This window comes from Mustela erminea, chromosome 5, assembly GCF_009829155.1.
Source record: "Mustela erminea isolate mMusErm1 chromosome 5, mMusErm1.Pri, whole genome shotgun sequence".
Lineage (NCBI taxonomy): Eukaryota > Metazoa > Chordata > Mammalia > Carnivora > Mustelidae > Mustela > Mustela erminea.
Genome location: NC_045618.1, coordinates 70,376,956 through 70,401,212, shown reverse-complemented (window position 1 = coordinate 70,401,212; position 24,257 = coordinate 70,376,956). Strand labels below are relative to the sequence as shown.

At 33.9% G+C, this 24,257-nt stretch overlaps 1 protein-coding gene across 5 annotated transcripts in view; it reads left to right on the top strand.

Annotated features, from left to right (window-relative positions):
* TRPM7 (transient receptor potential cation channel subfamily M member 7) overlaps positions 1-24,257 on the top strand; it is a 110,362-nt gene that overhangs the window by 66,974 nt on the left and 19,131 nt on the right. For all 5 annotated transcript variants that reach the window (XR_004285827.1, XM_032343696.1, XM_032343698.1 and 2 more), the window contains exons 22-30: positions 5,318-5,492; positions 7,387-7,513; positions 8,692-8,876; positions 9,879-10,011; positions 10,637-11,352; positions 13,614-13,684; positions 18,119-18,215; positions 20,912-20,982; positions 23,341-23,375. Coding sequence is in view for 4 of the 5 variants with exons in the window: in XM_032343696.1 (XP_032199587.1) it covers positions 5,318-5,492; positions 7,387-7,513; positions 8,692-8,876; positions 9,879-10,011; positions 10,637-11,352; positions 13,614-13,684; positions 18,119-18,215; positions 20,912-20,982; positions 23,341-23,375 (1,610 nt within the window). In the remaining variant the exon portion in view is untranslated. The remainder of the gene's footprint in view (positions 1-5,317; positions 5,493-7,386; positions 7,514-8,691; positions 8,877-9,878; positions 10,012-10,636; positions 11,353-13,613; positions 13,685-18,118; positions 18,216-20,911; positions 20,983-23,340; positions 23,376-24,257) is intronic.

Below are 24,257 nucleotides of genomic sequence, written 5' to 3'. Positions count from 1 at the left end.
TTGAAGTTTATGGGACCTATGTTCCTCCTCTACAGAATATTTATCTCTCTGTCTAACCATATTGTAAACTATTTTTTACTAGATTATTTATGTACTTTTCTATACTATAAACTCCTTGGAGTAGGAACCTTTTCTGGAAAAAAAGACATAAAAATGGTGAACATTCATTTGTTTTAATAGGTTGACTTCTCTTAATTTTACATGTTTAGCAGCAGATTATAAATTTTAAAGTCTATAATCTTCCACTAAGTAGTTTTAATGTTTATTTATTCTCACTCCTGTGCAAGATAAGTAATAGGATAGTGCCTCTGAACTTTGTGAAATTACATTTCTCCATTTTGATTTTACCAGTCCTGTAGTTATTTTAAAATATTGGATAATCTAGTTTGGAGCTTGTCCTACATAAGTATTTTTAGGATATTTTATATGGTATTAGTAAACTGTCCATGTGGTTTATTGATGAAATTAGTGAGTAGGGGACATAGGGATTCATGGAAGAAGATAAATCTGGATGCTTTTATTAAAGTAGCGGGATATTATCTGTTCTTTGAAAGCTTAAGATAGGAACTTCAGATAGGAACTTAAGATAAGAAAAGAAAGCTTAAGATAAGAAAGCTTAAAATAGGAACCTGACTGGAACTTCTTTTATGATAAGGAGTTGTTGGTTAGCTGTCAAATTGGATAAAGGGGCCTAGCCTGGATAACATAAAATATTGAAAACTGGGACCTTAAGAAAGGAAAATATAGGGGAAACCACTGAAGAGTTTCCCCTCCACCAAATTTGATTTTTCTTTTCCGTAGGAGAAGTGAGTTGACATTTCTTTATCTTCCCTTACTATTTCAGTTAGTCTTTTCAGTGCATGGATGCTGAAAGCAGCTGGTCAGATTATTTGTTAGATGATGATTTTTAGTCCTTGGGGAGAGACTGAAAAAATCTCTCAAGCGTTTCTTTTGCTGGGCTCAGGTTCCCCACCTAATCTCGTTTCATTATTATGTATTTGCAAGATAATGCTAGCTAAACAATGCTACCTGTGGTTTATGTTTTTAGGTTTCTCTTTTCTCCTATCTTCACTGATTCAAACTATTTTTTAAAGTTACAGCCACAACATCTTTTCCTGATATAATATGTCCAATATCTTGCTTTTTTACTGGCAGGATTTTTTTTTTTTAATGTAAATATCAGGTTTAATGTGTAATTTCTTTTTTTTTTTTTTTTAAAGATTTTATTTATTTGACAGAGAGAAATCACAAGTAGACGGAGAGGCAGGCGGAGAAAGAGAGAGGGAAGCAGGCTCCCCGCTGAGCAGAGAGTCCCATGCAGGACTCGATCCCAGGACCCTGGGATCATGAACCGAGCAGAAGGCAGCGGCCCAACCCACTGAGCCACCCAGGCACCCCCCTCCCTTTTTTAAAGATTTTATTTGACAGATCACAAGGAGGCAGAGAGGCAGGCAGAGAGAGAGGAGGAAGCAGGCTCCCTGCTGAGCAGAGAGCCTGATGGACCTGGGATCATAACCTGAGCCGAAGGCAGAGGCTTTAACCCACTGATCCACCCAGGTGCCCCTAATGTGTAATTTCTTACGCATTGAACTGAAAAATCTAAAGTGTGTTGTCCCTACTTCTTCCATAAATTGCTTTCAGTTTCCAGTGGTCAAAAAGGCCAACACTATTATACTATTGTTTGTTCCATAAATTGCTTTCAGTTTCCAGTGGTCAAAAAGGCCAACACTATTATACTATTGTTTGTTTCAGTTTTATTTGTCAGAGAGGGAGAGAATGCACAGCAGGGGAGTGGCAGGCAGAGGGAGAAGCATACTCCCCACTGAGCAAGGAGCCTGATGTGGGACTTGATCCCATGATTCTGGGATCATGACCAGGTCAAGGGCAGACGCTCAACAGACTGAGCCATCCGGGCTTCCCTATAGGGTTGTTTTTGTAAAAGTAACTTTTCCTTTCTTATTCTAAATTTATTCATTGTAGAAAATTTTAGTAAATACAAACTACTGTCCAGAGGCATCCATTGTTAACAGTGTGGCATATACTTTTTCCATCCTTCAAGACATACGGGAATACATGCTTGTATGTTAAACTCCACACAAATAAATGTATATAATAGCTTTATCAAAGTAGGCTCGTTGTATGTGCTGTTTCTCAATTTTTTTTTTTTAAAGATCTGCTCCCTTTTAATATAAAAGTCAATTCCTAGAGTTTCTGAAACCCTTTTCCTTAATTGTAGAAAATCTTTGTCTTCTAATTTAAATTTTCCTTCTGAATAATCCCACTAGCTTAGAGGATTATTACCATTATCAAAATAGGATTTTTTAAAAGTTTTCTAAATATAAAGTTTAATTATTTGCTTTTTTGGGCTACACATTTCCCTTCCAGTAGAATATATCCTCTGTTTCCCCGATCGAGAATTACTGGTTTACTATTTGTCATTGCAGAGAAGTACTCATTATTTATCCATTTTATATTCTTTTATAAAGTTGTGGTGTTTGCAGGAAAAGTTAGGGGATTTAGGCTTGTGGAAAAAAATTAGTTTTAGCAGGGCACCTGGATGGCTCAGTGGGTTAAGCCTCTGCCTTCAGTTCAGGTCACGTCTCAGGGTCCTAGGATCTCTCTGCTCAGCAGGGAGCCTGCTTCCCCCGCTTTCTCTGCCTGTCTCTCTGCCTACTTATAATCTCTCTCTCTGTCAAATAAATGAATAAAATCTTTTAAAGAAAAACTAGTTTTAGCATGCAAAAAGGTGCTCCCAATTTTCATTGACTACCAGATTATTTAGTGATTTAGTGGCATAAGGTTAATGTAATGGTAGTGTACAGTAAATTAGAGGTATAGGAAATACAGAAGTGAACAACCATAATAATAAAAGATGGAAATTAGGAAAGTAGGGAGAAGCCAGGAGAAAGAAATAGGAGCTATCTGGATTTTCATCTGAATCTTGTCTCTCTCATGCTTCCAGCACTCCTGCCAGTTTTCCCATCTCTAAGTTATGAGGAGTTCAAATATATATTTCATTTTCTTCTTTATGTTCTTTAGAACTATTCTCCACCAGAATTATTTGTCTTTCCCCTCTTTAGCCAGTCATTTATCACATCATTTTCTGTTTCTCCTAGTGCCGTTTTCCTTTTCTACCCCCTTTAGAACTTTGAAAATGGTTAATATTCTAATTACCCGTTTAACTAGGTATTGCAGAGTGTAAGAAATTCTTCATTAAAGTAGACCTTTAAATAATAAAGGAGATGAATTTTATAATAGTAGGTTCCTAGATTAATTTAACCTTGTTTCTTTTGTCATTATTTATCTCTTATATGCTATGCACTATACTAAGCTGAAACTACAAAGATGAATAAAACATGGTGCAGAGCCTCGTAGAACTCACAGTTTAGTACATAAGACAAGCATGTGAACCGATAGATAGCTACAGAAAGATAAACTTGTGTGAAGACTGATAAGATAGTACCTATTTCTGTCATGAAGGCTTTCACAAAGAATATGGTATTTGAAAGTTTGGCAAATAGGAACTTTTCCTGAGCAGGGAATTTGTAATCAGAGAAAAAGCTTTGAAAAGTTTAAAGATAGAAAAGATGAAAATAGAAGAAATATTCCTTTATTAATATCATTAATAAAGATCACACTTAGGAAAACTGCAGGGTAAATACTAACCTTTTCCCACTTACTCCATGTATCTGTATATTCAAGCTAGAAATCTTCATTTTATATATGTGAAAATGGGATATTTAAATATTTTTAATTAATTAAATTAAGATCAGGTGTAAGGAAGGTTTTCAAATAGGCTTTATGTGAAAGGTGTGAAATCCAGAAAGCTCTGTGAATCATTAGTCATAGACTTTGAATAATTTTAGGATACCTCAGTACAGATTTGAATATGGTTTTGAATTTTCGACTTGGCCTTTTTGTTTAATTACAGATAAATATTTGGAATCCATAGTATTTCAGATGTCATGAATAATGTTTTGATGATTTGCCTTTTAAAATATTTTATCCCAAGATATTGTTGAAACCTTGTTATGACAGCATACATTCTCTTAGTATGTATGTTAAACCCCCAAAGAAGGCATTATTTGACTATTTTACAAATAAGAAAACTGAATCTTTGATTGCAAGTCTCAGAGACTCAACTCTAAAAAGGAAATTAATAGGCAAATTTGTAAGAATTTTTAAGATGAAGAATCAAGTCTAAATAATTACATATAAATATTTTGTAATTTTAAAAATTAAAAAAAAAAAAGCAAAACTATGGTCTTTACCTTTCACATTCCTGCCTTCCATTTCTACTCACTATATATTTGTTTGAAAATTTTATTTAAATGTCATAATAATTTTTTAGGTTATTTTATTGCAGTTATTGTTTTTTTAGGTTTATTGTAGTCATTGGTAAAGTACAGATTTATTGTAAATGTAGTCTACCTTGATCTGTGTGGATTTTCCCCTCGTAGATTATTTGTGGATAAATACTACATCGTTGGAATGAGACAACATTGACTTTTTTAGATATAAATGCTGAGCGCTTGTACCCCTAATTAAGTGGATAGAAATTGAAGTTCTGTTATGGAATTTCAATTCACTCTTAGGTTTCTTGAGTAATGATTTCGCAGTTCACATTGTGACTTAATAAAAATTATTTTTCATTGATTTATTAGGTGATAGTCCAATTAGGCTTTTTTTTCACCTTTGTTTAAATTAAAGGATTGCACACTACCTGATTTATAAAAGGACTTTTTAGCCAGTTAATTGGTGTCACTTATCTTTTTCAACACCCATGCTGATAATTCCAGTTTATTATTTTATTTAGCTCCTAGAGGTTTTCACAGCCCAGGATAATGGGTCATGGTATAGGGTTCAAGATGAGTGAGAAGAGTGTCTTTCTGTGTATGAAGTAGGCAAGGGCAGTTATCAAAGGGAGGTAGAAAAGTGAGTCTGAACCTCCAGTACAATAATACTACAGTTTTAGAAAGAGCACTTAACAGAAATTGATTCCATGAATCTGCTCATGTTATCTATGCCTCTTTAAATCTTCATGGAGTCAAGATAGGCAGACTCCAGTTGGAACCAGTGATACAGTTCGTCATATAGAATGTGCCCCTGACCTGTCTAGCTTCACACATCACCTTTTACCATAATCTTGATGTTAAGATTTATGTCGTGATTAGATTTTCCTGAATGCTAGTACTAAGAGTGAAAAGAAACTCAAAGACTCCAGTTATTTATTAGAACATTGGAACTATTTTAAGATGAAAAAGTTATCATTGTTTTTAAATTCCCATGTATTTTAACAGTGTTCATTTTTTAACAGGTAGCCAATATGTTCTACATTGTAGTGATTATGGCTCTTGTATTACTTAGTTTTGGTGTTCCCAGAAAGGCAATACTTTATCCTCGTGAAGCACCATCTTGGACTCTTGCTAAAGATATAGTTTTTCATCCATACTGGATGATTTTTGGTGAAGTTTACGCATATGAAATTGATGGTAAGGGTTTATATTTATAAATTCATCTTTTGTTTATTTTGTGTTTTAAAGTCATAATTGCATTACAATAATATTACATATTTTCATAAGTCAAACTGTTATTACAAACCTAAGCCCTCTGAAAATACATTCATTAATAAGACCAGAAAAAAATCTAAAAAAATTAATCCAAAAAAGTATTTTAGAATTTTTTCAGCCACAAATGGGAATCTGGCCTAACCTGACTTATACAATAAGGATATTTATTAGCTCATGTAACACAAAGTTCAGAGGTAGAATGGTCTTTGGAGTTTGTTAATTCATAGTTAAGAACACCTGTTCTTTTTCATTCTACTGCGCTGTAATCACAGTGTCTGATTTATACAGGTTTCCTTTCTGATTAGAAGACTGTCACTAGCAGTGGGAGGAAAGAGACAGTGTTTCCCATGGTTCTCTTAAGGGTAAAAAGTCCCTTTCTCAAAAGGCTCCTCCTAGTAAACCTCTTCCTTAAATCTCATTAGCTCAAATTGGCTTTAGTTTCCGACAAAACAGTTGTGGCAAGGATGATAGGATTACAGTGATTAGACCAGTCTTGGTAGGTTGGATGAACTCTTAAATTAACAAAATCCAACTGTGGATACATTTTCTGCGTAAGGTAATTTTTTTTTTTTAAATTGTTTTAGCTAATGAGGCTAGATAACTTGTGGACATAGGTGATGTTGCTGGCTTTCGGGGATGTTCTTCTACTGAGGTCCACAGTTGCCCTTTAGAATCTTTACTTGATTAGTTTGCTCTTGATCTCTTTTGCAGTTTCTCTCCTGTCTTTACTCCTTCCTTACCCCCACCGGTTGTTGCTCCCTACCTACCTATTTACAGGTGATTAGGTCAGGAGGTGGGTACCTAGTGGTCTTTAGATATTATCAGGTTTTGCTTAAAACAGTGAAGTTTTACCAGCCTAGTCAAACTTTGTGTTCAGTGCTTTCCTGTTCAGTGTCATTTTCAGGTTTTCATTTTCTGCCCTTTTTCTAACATGACTCTGGTTTAGTTGTTATAAAGCATTGGATATAGCTTTATAGTCTCTTTCTTGGGTATTTGCTACATCATACAAATCTGAATAGAATGGAAATGCATTGATAAAACTTTTTAAGATTGAAAGAACCTTGTGCATTCATTTGCCTGTGAAACAATTTGAAAGGAATGATATCGCCATTGAGTGTTTTAATGGTTTGTATGTTCTTAAATGATTGCTATAGAAATACTAATTGTAATCATTTATATAAAACTTGTCACTAATTCATGATTATTTAATTCTAATCCTTACACTGCTTAACTTGTTTTACTTAATTCTTTAATACTCTGGTGGGTACTAAAGCTCTTCTTTTCCTTGCTTTTTTATTCAGCTGTGTTTTGGCTTCAGAAACATTCCTGGTGGAGTTAATGAAAAGCAAGGAATTCAGACCTAATCATTGTATATATTGACCACTCTTTCAACTCTCTTGTGACATAATAAGATTAACTCAGTGATCTTTATATTTGTAAATTTACTATGAGTTTACTGTACTATTTTATAGTTCAGTTATTTTTCTTACAGAAATGATAAAGTGTGGCTGAATCTGCAGATTTTATTCTACTTACTGTTCCTCAAGCTAAACTATGTCTTGAAGTGCAGATATAACACACAACTATGTACCTCCTCCTCTGGAATAGAGTAGTAGAACAGCTACCCATATCCCTCACAAAATTTTTCTTCGTTGGAGTATTTTTAAGTTTGTATTTCAAGTGCTTGCCCATAAGCTTTTTACTAGAGTCTGAAACAGATTTGTACATATTGAAACTTCCTTCAAACAAACAAATACTAATCAAAAATATTTACTGGTGTGATTACTGTATCTAATTTTTGTTCTTCTTTCTAAAGTGTGTGCAAATGATTCCACTATCTCTCAAATCTGTGGTCCTGGAACATGGTTGACTCCATTTCTTCAAGCAGTCTACCTCTTTGTACAGTATATCATTATGGTCAATCTTCTTATTGCATTTTTCAAGTAAGATTTTTATTCATTTGCTTATTGTAATGAGATTTAATATATAATTCTTATTTTAAAAGAATTATACAAAATTTCAAATCTCAAGGTTTTCTTGAAGTTTAAACTACTGTAATTATCTTAGAAAATTACGAATGAGAAGGCATACTTTTTCAAATCAAATGAGACTTTAAATTTGAGACTTAATTATCTTTCAACATGCAGTTCTTTCATAAATTTAACTTTTATTTGGGAATTATACTAAGTTTCCAAGGAGTACACACGCTCAGTATATAAAACCAAAAGGCAAGTCATCAAAAATCTCAATATTTTGGCATACATCTTTCTGTTTTTAATGAATATATATGAATCATTTTTTCTCTTCAAACTTCTTAATATTTTTTATACTTTTTTTTTTAAGACTTTATTTATTTGACAGACAGAGATCACAAGTAGGCAGAGAGGCAGGCAGAGAGAGAGGGAGGAAGCAGGCTCTCTGCTGAGCAGAGAGCCCGATGCGGGGCTCAATCCCAGGACCCCAGGATCAATTCCTGAGCCAAAGGCAGAGGCCTAACCCACTGAGCCACCCAGGCGCCCCTTTTTATACTGTTTTTGACTAAGCAAAACATGAATATTATCCCACATTAATAAATATCTCTATTTTATTTTTAATGCCTACCTGGTATTCCATGATGTAGAGACCTTAATTTTTCAACCAATATGATAACATTGTTCAGTTAGGTTGTTTATAATTTTTTGTTCCCAGAAACTATGCTGCGGTTGAATTCTTGATCATTCCTGCCAAATCTCTGCCAACACTAGGTATTATTATCTTTAAATTAAGGTTGCTAATTTGATAGTACATAAGAGTTTCTTGTTTTTGTATGCACATATTTTGTTGCTACTGAGATTGAATATTTTCTTATAGTTTTATTATTTACATATAACTTTAAAATCTTAAGATCATATTTTCTGCCTGTTTTTCTGGGAGTTTGTAATTATAAGATCCTCAACAATACCAAATTTGTGCCTTATATTTACTGCATATATTTTTTCCAGTTTCTCATTTGCTTATTAGTCTTGTGTATATGGTATTCTTTTGAATCCTTGTTTAGAGCAGAATTGCAGTAAAATCTTTAGTATTTAAAATTTTATTATGTGATTTAGCTATGTTTTATTTTTATTCTTTGTTATTCAAGCAATGTGTATTTACAAGTGAAGGCAATTTCCAATATTGTATGGAAGTACCAACGTTATCATTTTATTATGGCTTATCATGAGAAACCTGTTCTGCCTCCGCCACTTATCATTCTTAGCCATATAGTTTCTTTGTTTTGCTGCATATGTAAAAGAAGAAAAAAAGATAAGACTTCAGATGGACCAAGTAAGTAAAATATATTAAGGGAAATGTTTTTATTTTATCACTTATCAGTATTATAGTGAAAGTTAAGTATTAATTTTACTCAGAAGACTTAATTGGTTTATTTTATTAATAAAACGCTTTTGTTGAATTTGTCTGAGCATAAAGGAATTTTAAGTATAATAAAATATCTATAAAAGTGTATTTAGTATTAAACTTCTTTTGAATATGGCATGTCAGTTTGTTTTTGTTAAAATGGTAATATAAACCATGACATTTGCTGTTCTACAAACCATTTTTTTGCTGCTCTGTAAACAACACTTTCAGTTTATTCTGTATACTACATGAGACTAATCATCATATCTGTGCTTAAAATTTTACAGTGACTTTCTGTTCTACAAAGTTGATTCTTTTTAAAATTTATTTATTTATTTATTTATTTGACAGACAGAGATCACAAGTAGGCAGAGAGAGAGGAGGAAGCAGGCTCCCCGCTGAGCAGAGAGCCCGATGTGGGGCTCGATCCCAGGACCCTGGGATCATGACCTGAGCCGAAGGCAGGGGCTTTAACCCACTGAGCCACCCAGGCACCCCTACAAAGTTGATTCTTAAATCCTCTACCTGGATGAGTGAGGGAGAGGAATAAAGAGAGATAGGGGAAGAGTGGTTTTTTAAAAATTATTTTTATTAACATATGTGTTATTTGTCCCAAGGGTACAGGTCTGTGAATCACAGGCTTACACATTTCACAGCACTCACCATAGCCCATACCTTTCCCAATGTCCATAACCCAACCAGGAGAAGAGTGTTTTGTAGGAAGAGGAAATTAGAAGAAAGGTACCTGAAACTGTTCTACTGAAGAAAAAAAAATGGAAATACTTGTCCAGTGCTTTAGAAACATTAGAGTAAAAAGAAAAAAATTACAGATGATGGATATAGTCTTATGAACCCTAAATCATAAGACTCATGAGCTGTAATTTGATATCTTGATAGTCTTCTTAATTTTTTTTTCTTTTCCCTCCTTAGAACTTTTTTTAACAGAAGAAGATCAAAAGAAACTACATGACTTTGAAGAACAGTGTGTTGAGATGTATTTTAATGAAAAAGATGACAAATTCCATTCTGGGAGTGAAGAGAGAATTCGTGTCACTTTTGAAAGGTTCAGAAGTTCTTTAATTATAATTGATTATGTCACAGTGGATTCTGATATGCCTTATACATGGTCATTGTTCAATTTATGTCAAATAAGTAAGCTTAGTAATAGTTCGATATATCAGAAGACAATTCACTTCTAATATTTAGTATAAGTCAGTAAGTCAGTTTCTTATTATTTTTTAACATTTGTTACAGAGGACAGGAGAATTAATGTTCTTTACTGGTCAGTGAAGAAAAGTGAAACTATATTTTAAAACTTTTTTTTTTTCTAATGGCTTTGCTACATTCTGGAAGCCGATAGTATAGTTATAATAATGGTAATGGTATTTCTATGTATATGTAACTTTATACTCATTTTCATGTGTCTTACTTTGATGTGGGCAAATTAAAATAATAACAAAAATGTTTTTTGAAATCTTGATTTTATTATAATAAAATCAGCACCAGACCCTTTTTAAACATTAGGTGTGTCTTTTATAAAGAAATAAATAATCATTTTATTTTATATCTTAGCTTATTTGAGTGCATGTAAAATTTCTTTTTACTGTTGTCATTTATTGAGATTACAAAAAGAGTCTCCAAAACATTAATTTTTAACATTTATAAAAAGCCTGTGTTTTTCCCTACAGGGTGGAGCAGATGTGCATTCAAATTAAAGAAGTTGGAGATCGCGTCAACTATATAAAAAGATCATTACAGTCGTTAGATTCTCAAATTGGCCATTTGCAAGATCTTTCAGCCCTGACTGTAGATACATTAAAAACACTCACTGCTCAGAAAGCTTCAGAAGCTAGCAAAGTTCACAATGAAATCACACGAGAATTGAGCATTTCCAAACATTTGGCTCAAAACCTTATTGACGATGGTCCTGTAAGACCTTCTGTATGGAAAAAGCACAGTGTTGTAAATACACTTAGCACCTCGCTTCCTCAAGGTGGTCTTGAAAGTACTAATCCCTTTCTTTGTAATATTTTTATGAAAGATGAAAAAGATCCCCAATGTAACATATTTGGTCAGGATTTACCTGTGATACCCCAGAGAAAAGAATTCAATTTCCCAGAGGCTGGTTCCTCTTGTGGTGCCTTATTCCCAAGTGCTATTTCTCCTCCAGAACTGCGACAGAGAATACATGGGGTAGAAATGTTAAAAATGTTCAGTAAAAATCAAAAATTAGGCAGTTCTTCTAACAGCATACCACATCTGTCGTCCCCTCCAACCAAATTTTTTGTTAGTACACCTTCCCAGCCAAGCTGTAAAAGCCACTTAGAAACTGTAACCAAAGATCAAGAAATTGTTTGCGCTAAAGCTGCAGAAGGGGATAATGTAGAATTTGGAGCATTTGTAGGTAAGTTTGGGAAACTAATATTTGTATATCAGTATTATTCTTTTATTAAAATTAACACCTTAGAGATAAAATAAATAGCTAATTAATAAAACCATGTACTTATATGGTTAAGTGGGGACTGCATTTCATAAAATATAGTTCTAAAACTTTTAAAAGGAATCAGATGGGGGAAATAGGTTGAATTGAGCTGTAATAGTTGTGTTGGCACATAACCTCTTCAGTGAATTTACTATAATAACATTTACATATAAAACTTACTTGGTCTCTTACTTTTGATTTTGAGACTCTTTTATTGAATTTGGTTAACTTGTTGAAAGAACCTGAGTGATTCATAAATGTTAGATACTTAGGGAGTAATAGAAAGGTACAGTGGAAGCTAGGTAGAAATAACTGGAAAAGAGCAATATCTTATAAATTGGGTGGCCATATAATTTTTCATCTCAACCTGTACACTTTTGATAGTGAAAGGGTATGCTAATAATTACAATTAGGCTAATAGGGAAAGCCAGGACTCTACTTGGAAAGTGAGGATGTATGGTCAAACCACTACTGCCCAGAGAGGAGAGCATTTCAGAAAGGAATGATTCATTCTTATACTTCAGATAGCTAAAGTAAAATAAGGACTGAAAATATATTTATTTTGGCAATGATAACAAATTAATTCTGTTTCAGTAAGTGGTTGAGGGAGAAGCCAGATTATATTGAAATAAATTGTGAATGGGAGGAGGGAGTGTAAAGAGGAGTACTTGGGGAGCAACTATAAAGCTCACTGTGAAGGTAAAAAGAAAGAAAGAACTAATACTGTGGTTTGTAGGTAAGGTTTTTTATTTGTTTTGTTGTTAATAATGGGGGAGACCTAAGCACATTTTAATATTGACAGTGTGCCATATGGAAGAAGGTGAAGAGAGAATATTTCATAGAGCTAGCTAGGTCTCTAGTATTTGGGAGAATATAGTGTTCTAACAGTCTTCCTATTAGATTAGTAAAGTTTAAAGTATTTAACAAGTTCTTAGATGGGGCGCCTGGGTGGCTCAGTGGGTTGAAGCCTCTTCCTTCGGCTCAGGTCATGATCAGGAGTCCTGGGATCAAGCCCCGCATTGGGCTCTCTCCTCAGCAGGGAGCCTGCTTCCCCCTTTCTCTCTTTCTCTCTCTCTTTCTGCCCTGCCTCTCTGCCTACTTGTGATCTCAGTCTGTCAAAAAAATAAATAAAATCTTTTAAAAAAAAAGAAGAAGAAGTTCTTAGAAAACAACTTGGGTTGTTTGTGGGCATGACCAGAATGTTCTGAGGCATGAATGAGGCCCTCTGTCTCTTCAGGTTTGAATTTTTCCATCAGGTAGCTTCCTAACCTGGTCTTAACACTTGTTTGAGCCTTCCTAACTTAGAAGTTTACCTAGGAATGAAAGATGTATGGAGATTGGTCAGAGAATATGGTATGTCTATATAATCTCCACATTGAGGTCAACCCTGTAAGTTATCTAGGTACTGAGCATCCTGATCTCTACTGCTAGACTGGGTGAAGTTCACTGTGGATTTTTAGAGACAACTTTTCCTACATAAAATTTATCGCAATTTATTTTTTAACAGTATAATACAGTCTGTATGTTAGTATATTGTCACTTGAAATAATATGTGTAGATAACCTACATATTTATTTCTAGATACGATGTGTGTGTGTATAGTGGATATATTATATGTGTGTGTGTATAGTGGATATATATGTATAGTAAATATATATGTAATTTTATATTTTTAAAAATAATTTTAAAAAATTTTATTAACATATAATGTTAATAAACATTAGCCCCAGGGGCACAGGTCTGTGAATCGCCACGTTTACACACTTCACAGCACTCACCCTCCCCAGTGTCCATAACCCAACCACCCTCTCCTTACCCACCCGCCCCCCACAACCCTCAGTTTGTTTTGTGAGATTAAGAGTCTCTTTGTAATTTTATATTATTAATAGTGAAAGTAATTGCTTCCCTTTTTTCTTTCTAAATTTCAAGCAATTCATATCACATGTAGCGTTGTTTGAGGAGGCTTTGACTTTTGCTGTTACTATATACTGAACTACTCATCTTCTCTAGCTTCTTGACATATTTTTGGTATATAACCAAAGATCTATAGGAAACTTTTTAGACCCATCAAAACTACTTAGAAAACAATACAAATCACTTTTTTATGTAGACTTTAGACAATGACATTATTTTGATAAGAAAAAAGTATATATTTTTTGTTGTAATTTTTTTTTCTCTTTAAGGACACAGAGATAGCATAGATTATTTACAGAAGTTTAAAGAAGCATCGAACAAGATAAAAGAAATATTATCCGTAAGTAAATCTTTATACCAGCACAATTAAATCTTATTTTGCTATTTGGGGATTTAGTTCAAAATAGAACTGAACATTTCAGTAAAAATAGTTTTAGCAGAGACCATCACCAACATGATTATCCCAAGTATTTAAAAGCTGTACACCATTTAAAAAGAAGAAACAGGGCACCCAGGTGGCTAGGTCACTTAAGCATCTGCCTTAAGCTCAGGTCATGATCTCAAGGTCCTGGGATCGAGGCCCACGTAGGACTCTCAGCTCATTGGAGAGTTTGCTTCTCCCTTTCACTCTCCCTTTGTGCTTCCCCCCTTACTTGCTCGCTCACTCTCTCTCAAAAGAGTCTTAGAAAAAAAAAAAAAAGAAATATGAAAAAATCTGCGAATAACCTGCATTTTTAAATGGATGAAAATAAAAAACACCTATTTAACATTTCTCTTTTTAAAAATGCTTCTCCCTGTACATTTCCCCATGACTAAATACTGAACTAAACTCTTTCCCAGGCCCAGAATTTTATTAGAACGTAAACCTGTAGCCAAGCAGTAAAAAGCTAAATATGGCAATAACTACAGTATAATGTGCAGGTGTAAGATATTCAATAAATGTTTGTTAAGTAAATTTTTAAGTGTGTGGAATAATGAGTAAGAAGTATTTCTTAACTGTTGCTTTCATAAATACCCATGATAGTCTTAACATGAGGGAAAGGAACAAGTAGGGAATCCAGTTTTTTTAAAGTTGTGTCTCTTGTTTTATCTTTCAGTTTCTTACAGGGAGGGAGGGCTGACTGGGAATTACAATTTAAAAACAAGAAGACATGGATGGAGTGAAATTGAGCATGCAGATGATAAGGATTAACAAGTATAACTTTTATGGGAAGTCTGACAAAATTGTTGCACAGGTGTTTTGAGTTGGAAAGAAAGACTGCTAAAACTGTTCTCTAACTTACCATTTAAGAATCTGTGTATTTCATCCTATATAAACTATGCAAACCCTTTTTAATATTAAAGGAGATTTTTTAAAAAGTAGTCTGGGGAGGGTGCTTGGGTGGCTCAGTTGTTTGGGCATCTGCCTTCAGCTTAGGTCATGATCCCAAGGTCCTGGAATTGAGTCCTACATTGGGCTCCTTGTTCAGCAGGGAGGCTTCTTCTCTTCCTGCCTGCTGCTGCCCCTACTTGTGCACTCTCTCTCTCTGACAAATAAAATCTTTAAATTAAAAAAAAAAAGTGATCTGGGGAGTTGTTGGTACTTTAAGGCGTTTGTTTTTCTAGTAAGGCTGGTGGAAAGCACGGTGGAATACATGAGAAAGAGAAGGTTCAGGGTAACCATTGTGTAAAGTTACTAAGAAGTCAAGAGAATACCAGGAATATAATTTCTCAGCTATAGAGTTGAAATAGCATGAATTTTTTTACTAGCCATATCAGCATTTGGATTTCTGCCAGGAAAACCGAAGGCTAGGAATGCGTATGGGGAAAGTAAATCTTTGGAGTGATTCTGACTAGAGGATTGGCATGACACCACAGTAAAAGATTAGAACTACTAACTAATTGGAAATCTTAAGAGTTGTCAAACTCAGCAGCCAGAACCTTAAATTCACCATCTTCTTGCTTAGCAGACATGTTTCTCCTCCTGTATTTCCTGCTTCTGTTAATAACATTAACATTTTGGTTTACTTGGGCAAACTGCACTCCTACTTTCTTCCATTTAATAGCCAAGTCTAAGTCATTTTGCTTCCTAAATGTTTTTTTTTAGTATCTCTGCTTCTCTCAGTCCTCAGTAATAATTACAGTTACTCTGACTTAGGCTGTCATTCTCTAATATGTATTTCATTAAACTTTTTTTTTAAGATTTTATTTATTTATTTGACAGAGATCACAAGTAGGCAGAGAGGCAGGTGGGGGAGGGGGAAGCATGCTCCCTGCTGAGCAGAGAGCCCACTGCAGGGCTTGATCCCAGGACCCTGGGATCGTGACCTGAGCCGAAGGCAGAGACTTTAACCCACTGAGCCACCCAGGCGCCCCTTTCATTTCAACTTTTAAAATGTCTCTAAGCGTGTCACAGTGGCAGTTGAAAGAATTCTGTCAGCACGTTCTCATGGCATCATTTTGGTATAATGAAGCAGTTGATGTACACAGGAAGTCATTTAGGATAAATGGATGTTCCTTAATGGGGAAGGGTATATGTGGAGGTTTCCCCACAGATTTCGCCTTTTAACAACGAACCTATTAAATGACCTTAAAGCCAGGACTATGCTAAAAATTTATGAATGGGCAAGTAACTTTCTGGTAAAAGCAAGAAGAAGATACACATTTCTGTGAGGAGGCAGAAAACTGGTGGCTGTGTTTTGAATTAAACAATTTTGAGTAATTTACTTAGAGAAAAAGAACTCAAACTGTAATAATAGAATAATGAGCTCTAGCTCATGGTCATCTGAGACTTGGAGTTCTTGAATGTTTATGATTTATACACCCCTTGAAAATCAAATGAAAGCTATAGACCCTCTTCCCAGAAAAATGCACATACACAAAATTTTTTCTGTTAAGGTATATGGAATTTTACAAATACCTTGAAGCACATCACCAATCCTGCACTAGAATTTCTGTCACTAGAGTGAAACCGATACATCATTGCATCGAAGAGTATATATCAAGGAAAGCACTTAAATAAAACAAATAAAAAATAGCTAAAACTGGTTTCAAAAGAAACAAATCAGAAGAGAAATTGGAGTTGCTTTGTGACTACAGGTAAAAATGAGAGCACTCTCACTTGGCTGTATAAATCAGCTATATATGAAGAGCACAGAGCATCAAAGGTAGAAAAGCCTAATTTTCTTGAGATGTAAGCTAAATCTACTTATTAAAAGTAATAGTTTATTGTAGTAACATTTTAAAACTCATTGTTTCTGAAAGGTGGTAGAGGTTTGGGAATATTTTGAAGTTGCATAATAGTGTGTGACCTGTTTATAGTTGAAAACAGTATGAATATATTGGATGTCCCCACATTAGTTTAATGCAGTTTGTTCATCCAGGAAAAAGTACAGGTAAAAAGAAGAAAGGAAGGGAAAACTAGACTATAAAATACTACTCAGGTAGAACAGTTGAAATAATGAAGATTTAGCTAAACATTTTGGTGACTCTAAAATAACCCTTCTGCAAATAAGAATTTTTTTTTTTAAGATTGTATTTATTTATTTGACAGAGAGAGAGATCACAAGTAGGCAGAGGAGCAGGCATAGGGGCGGTGGGGAAGGAGGGAAGCAGGCTCCCTGCTGAGCAGAGAGCCCAGTGTGGGGGCTTAACCCCAGGACGCTGAGCGGAAGGCAGAGGCTTAACCCTTTGAAGATCATGACCTGAGCCGAAGGCAGAGGCTTAACCCTTTGAGCCACCCAGCGCCCTGCAAATAAGAATTTAATAAGAAGGATTGGATTAGAAATTGTTGAGAAGGAAGATGCTTTGTCAGTAAGTACAAATTGGATAATTGAGTAGAAAAAGTCTGTTTATGTTTTTTTTTTTTTTTAAGATTTTATTTATTTATTTGACAGAGAGCGAGCACAAGTAGGCAGAGTGGCAGGGAGAGGGAGAAGCAGGCTCTCCCCTGAGCCAGGAGCCTGCCTGATGGTGGGGCTCAATCCCAGGACCCTGGGATCATGACCTGAGCCAAAGTCAGCCCCTTAACTGACTGAGCCACCCAGATGCGCCTGTTTATGTTCTTCAGTCACTTCTTAAGCTCAGATGAATTCTAACTTTAAATGTAAAAACTCAAATCATTTAAGAAAATAGAAATACTAAGTCAGTAAAATCAGGAGGACTTTCTAAACATTCAAGGAATTTACAATATTAAAGGAAGGATGTGAAGAGATTTAAGTACCAAAAAATGGAAATCATAGATAAGTCAAAGCAGATCTGGAAAAAATTGAAATGTGACATATAATGATCAAATAGATCTTTGTTATATATGCAGCTCATATAATCAGTAAGAAAGCTACCCAAAACATTCCTTCTTTCCCATAAAAACCACTCTTCCACCCTCTAAACTGTTATAATCTGTCCATGTTGGTGTAAAATAGCTTTTTGATTTTTAGGTGAGCTGATAAATGTTTTATTATTTTCCCTACAGTTTTTCGTATTTTCCCCCAATTTTTTATGAAGTTGTATCACTATGAAAAACAATTCATTCAGAATGATTTATGGATAATAAGCAAGTAGGATATTTTGATGTAGTTTTTTTAGATTGTCATTGAAGAAAATTAACTGTGACCTTTTTGGTCACAGTTAATTTACTCTTCAGTGTAATTTATTCTTTGATGTAATTTACTCTTCGGTGTCCAGGTAGATTAAAGCATATTGAACTATATAGATACAGAGACTCTTTTGCTACTTAGAACAATTATTTGAAATTCAGTTTGATTGTTTTTAAATTGTGTATTTGTACAATATGCAGAATGATGTTCCTTCTGAAAACACTTTGAAACATGTGAGTTCTCATGGTGGATTTACTGAATGTCGCAAAACTTCTATTCCTCTTCATTCAGAACAAGGTAATTTCTGACTACGTGTATTATATTACCAAACATGCTCATTTAAGCTTTAAATGTATTTTATCTTTGTCACACACCTGGAGTAAATGTTTTCAAGAGTCAGAAAGTGATGATTCTGGTCCATCACTATTGCTTTAAGCTTGAATAAAATACATAATCCTAATATTCTTCTTTTTTTTTTTAATTTTTTTAAACAAATTGTTCAGTACATAAAGGTGAAATATATAAAGACTTAATTTTTAATGAATCTGCCTATTTTAACTTTTACAAGTGAATCTGTATTTTAATCTTTATAGTCATTTAGTCAAAATATTTTTCTAATTTAACTTTTAAAAATAGCTAATACATTTATTTGTTTCAGAATTGAAATACAAACACATTCAAGCAGTTTGAAAATAGCCTCTTATTTCAGCCTCACATGTAACCACTTATTTTTATTTATCCTCTAGAGTTTCACACTTATGCATCTTATACGGCAGAAGTCTTTTCTTCCTCTCATTTTTTTTTTTTTAAGATTTTATTTATTTATTTGAGAGACGGAGATCACAAGTAGGCAGAGAAGCAGGCAGAGAAAGAGGAGGAAGCAGGCTCCTGGGCTGAGTGGAGAGCCTGATGCTGGGCTCGATCCCAGGACCCTGGGATCATGTCCTGAGCTGAAGGCAGAGGCTTTAACCCTCTGAGCCATCCAGGTGCCCCTCTTCCTTTCATTTTTACACGGAAAGTAACATATCATACATGCTGTTTTGTACCTTTAATTTTTCACTGGGTAATATAAAGGCCTGGGGATGTTTTCTTATCATACTTTGTTATGAATCAGTTATATATGCATATAAATTTATTAATCACCTTCTCGTTAATGTGCATATAATCTTGATAAGGTTCCTTAAGAAAAACATAACTACGATGTCCACCTGACCATCGTTTCCCTGAATGTTTTCCAGGAATGCAAGTTGGTTTAACGTTAACATAAAAAATATAATTGACGAGGGGTACCTGGCTGGCTCAGTCAGTAGAGCATATGACTCTTGATCTTGGGGTAGTGAGTTCAAGCCCCATGTTGGGTGTGGAACTCACATTAAAAAAGTACACACACACACACATATACATATATATGTATATATACTTTATTTATCTCATTTTAAAATATTTATTTGTGTGTGTATATATAATTGAGGCATGATAGTAATAGGTTAGAGGAGAAAAATCGTTTGTTCAGTAGCTACATAAAAGGCATTTGATGAAATTCTGCATCCATTCATATTAAAACTAGCAAAGTTAGAATGAAGTTTCCTTAATATGAATAAAGGGTATCTATAAAAAGTTATCACAAATACCATATCTCAGACGAGATCGGGCGCGATCAGGGTGGTATGGCCGTAGACGCCGACAAATACCATATCTCATAATGATACAGTGAAAGCCAGGTGGGGAATCAAGGCAGGGATTCTGACTATTACCATTTCTATTTAACATTGTAGCTGGAGAAATAAAGTAAGAAAAAGTAATGGTAGAAGGGTTAGGAGGGAAGAAATAAAACTCATTTTCAGTAACATGGATATTATTTCTAGAGTTAGCACGCTTCTAATTTTGCATCCTCATATTTCAGTTTTAGACAATAACTATTGACCTCCCAGTAAAGAAGGCAAGGATAGAACTCTTCCTTTCCTCTCTCTATTCCCCAAACACACACACACACACACACGTGAGTACATATACACACACATGTTTACTCTTTCCCACCAATATAGTCCTATTGTAATTTTGGCTAGATCAACACTAGATTCTCTGCTGTTTAACTACATTTCTTCAAGATACTTAGATACTTAATACATCTGTCAGTTTCGTTATCTTGAAAAAGTTTTGCCCAGACTCTTTTAATGAACTTAAATCTGACCTTTCCCCCACCTCTACATTTGGAATACAGATTTTGTTTTAAGTTTCTCCATCACATTCATTCTGAGGTTTTTCTTTACTATATCATAAAATTGTGAAATCTGAGGTACTTTAGAATTTAACATCCTGGCTTTTTAAAATAGGCTTAGTTTTAAAGTTTATCATATCTGGGTTTGTTTATCCTAAATAAAGATGGCATCTTAAATCACAGGAGAAAAGATGAGGTGTTTTTTTCCCATTACTGTAAAATGATGTATATATAAGATTATTAATTGCAATGTTGTAATGACAGGAATTGAAATCATACCAGATGTCCATCAATAGGAGTTTGGTTATTATTCTGTACTATTATTGTGTACCCATAGTATGAAATTCAATATAGCATCAAAATAGAATAGAGAAATTTTCTGCGTACTGATAATGGAAAGATCTCCAAGCTTAAAGTTATAAAGCCAACAAGAAAAAAACCCAAATATATAATAAATATCATCCTACCATTTATGGTTTAAAAAATGATAGGTGTGTACACACACAAAATATTCATGGTAGGATATACAAGAAATGGAAATACGAAGAGTAAAACTTTTTTCTTCATACTCTTTTTTACTACCTTTTTACAAAAATAAATAATTTTGATGTCCAGTAAAAAGACCTCTGGCCTTACGCAGTTCTTATCATCAGCAATGTTGGGGAGAGGATAAATTATCTTAAGAAAGTTAAAATGTGTAGAAACACTTGTGTTTGGTTGTTAATATTAAAATAATTTTTAGTTTTGTAACGTATGTTTTAAATTTTTCTTCAAGTGGGAAGTAGCAGTAGAAGGCCATCTACACAAGAAACTCATGAAGTAGATTCCAAAGCAGCTTTACTACCGGTTTGTACATTTCAATTAAATAAATGTGTATTTTAAGGTACATATATTTAAGTATTTAGATATATATGTATGTATTTTTTTTATACTTTTATGTATTTCATCATGATAAATGTAGTCTTTAATCCCTACCCCCTGTTTATCCCATCCTCCCTCCCATCTTCCTTCTTCCCAAACCATTAGTTATTCTCTATAATTAGAGTCTTGTTTTGTCTATCTATGTTTTTGTTTTTTTTTCTTTGCTCATTTATTTTGTTTCTTAATTCCACATATGAGTAATCGTACAGTATGTGTCTTTCTCTAACTTATTTCACTTAGAGTTATACTCTCTAGCTCTATCCATGTTGTTGCAAATGGCAAGGTTTTATTTTTTATGAGTAAATAATATTTCATTGTATACCATATACCATATCTTCTTTATCCATTCATCTATCACTGGACATTGGGCAGCTTTCATTGTTTGGGTGGTATAAATAATGCTGCAGTAAACATAGGAGTGCATATATTCCTTTGAATTAGTGTTTTGTATTTTTGGCTAAATACCCAATAGTGCAGTTACTACATCAGGGGGTAGTTCTATTTTTAGCTTTCTGAGTAACCTCTGTACTGTCTTCCACAGTGTCTGTGTCAGTTTGCATTCCCACCAGCAGTACAAAAGAGTTCTTTTTTCTTCACATTTTCGCCAACACTTGTTTCTTAATGTTTTTGATTTTTGGCCGTGCTAACAGATGTGATGTGATACCTCGTTATAGTTTTGGTTTGCATTTCCCAGTTGATGAGTGATGTTGAGCATCTTTTCATGTGCCTGTTGGCCATCTGTATGTCTTTGGAGAAATGTCTTTTCATGTCTCCTGCCCATTTTGATTGGATTATCTGTTTGGGGGCTATTGAGTTGTATGTCTGTGTATATTTTGGATGCTAACCCTTTATCAGTTATGTCATTTGCAAATACATTCTCCCATTCCATAGGTTGCTTTATAGTTTTGTTGATTGTTTCCTTTGCTGTGCAGAAACTTTTTGATGTAGCCCTAGTAGTTTATTTTTGCTTTTATTTCCCTTGCCCTCAGGAGATAGATCTAGAAAAATGTTGCTACAGCCAGTGTCGGATTACTGTCTGCAGTAGTTAGAAAATTTTAAAGAAAAGTTTATGCAAAAGAAAGAAAGGCAGGAATCCCTTGTTTGTACTGGAACTAATTATATGAAGTCGTTACCAGGCAGCTGAAGTAATATTTGATTTTACAAACACTCTTTAAAATCATCACTCTGGCAAGCAAGACAAATAGCTTGGGAAAAAGCAGAAAATTTGCTCCTTTAGTCAGTCAAGTATAGAAACCACTACTCAAAATTTTTCTGGGTCATCAAGAACATGTTAACTTACATTCTTCTATAAGGAGATAGATAATATTATTGAAAATCCTGTTATCAAAAAATTATTTCAATGAGGAAGGGGAGTTAGTGAACACAGTTTCACAGTAGCAGTTCCTCCTTTCTGGAAGGACCCATTGTGAACCTAAGCAGCACAGTTTTGCCACAAACAAAGTTCCATTGAAGAGGACTTGAAAAATGCCAAATAACAAACTTCTGGGATTTGAGTTACATAAACAGTATTGAGCCTCTAATAACTTAAGATAGTAGAATTATTGGCTACAGATTTAAAACAAGTATGATTAAAGTGATTAAAACCATAAAAAAAAGAAAAGATACTATTCAAAAATTTCTTGAAAATTAGAAAAAAATCTAGAATAAAAAGGAACTCATTGGGAAATATGATAACATAGATCAAGTATAGCTGAATAACTACTAAATTGGATCAGAACATGCAGTTATGATTTTATTTAGTCCTATTTCCAACTTGCTGTTGAATAAATTTATTCAAAGATCTACTTTGATATTTTAGCTAGTTATACAGTTAAAATTGGATGAAAAATCTACAGAATAAAAACAATACACACATATACAGAAAAGAGCTTCAGTGAAATATGCCTACATGTTTTTGAAATTTGTTTATAGTGTGTATAATTTTAATTTTACTCTTTAGGTTTTGTTGTGTTTTTCTTTTGACAGTGGGCACATATTATTTAAGAATATAAATTGTCATCAGAGGAAAACTAGCCAGACTGTAATTATGTTGTAATAAACAACAGTCATGAAATTCTTTATTCTGTCTTGTGGAGTGGCCTTAGGGAAGGTATATCCATTTATTATTTTATTACATCATTTGTATGAAAGTCCTTACTTCACACTAATTTTTCAGCCTTTATTCTTAAAACATAGTGTAGGAAACAAAACAGGATTAACCATTTATGCTTCATCTAAAGATTTTTTTCTTTAACCTTTGTTTTTTGTTTGTTTTGACTAAAGGATTGGTTACAAGATAGACCATCAAACAGAGACCTGTAAGTAAGCCTTTTCTTAATAACCTGAAAGTATCATAGTTATTGGATGTTGTCTTTTTTCTGTTCTTTGTGCCATTTCTTAAAATACTCCTTTATATATTGATGATTTATTTTATTACTATTTTTAAAAGATTTTAATTTATTTGATAGGGGGAACGAGAGAGAGCCCAGTGTGGGTCTCAGTCCCAGGACCCTGGGATCATGACCTAAGCTGAAGGCAGACGCTTAACCAATTGAGCCACCCAGGCGCCTGATGATTATTTATTTTAGTGCCTTTTGTCTCTACATAGAAGAGATTGGGAAAACTCATTTTTTATGAGTTAATGTATACATTTTAGTTATTTTGTATAGTTACACTGTTGTTACAGCCATACTGTAATTACTACTCTACTAAAATCTTCCTTATGATGATACAATTATGATTTTATTTAGTCCTGTTTCCAACTTGCTATTGAATAAATTTATTCAAAGATCTACTTTGACACTTTAGCTTTGCAGTTGGCTGACTTCTGTGCCCATCATAAGCAACAAGCCTTGCATCTGCTTTTGGAAAGATGACTAGAGTAGTAATTACACAGTATACATTAGAAAGTCTGCATATAGGGAGATCCATGACAAAGCTGACATGGTAATCCAGAATTCAAAGTAGAAACAAAAGGCAATCTGATAGATAATCATCCCAGCAAAGTAAAGAATTTTAGTACAGATTAAGCATAAAGATAAAGAATCAAAGATAATCTATGTGTTTCCAGCCTAAGAATTAGTATTATAGAATTCTAAAGAACATTAAAAAAAAAAAAAGTCCTCATGTTTTGATGCCAATTTAATACAGGACACATGGTTGAGTTACTTTCGTATATGGGCTACCTGAGAAAGAAATTA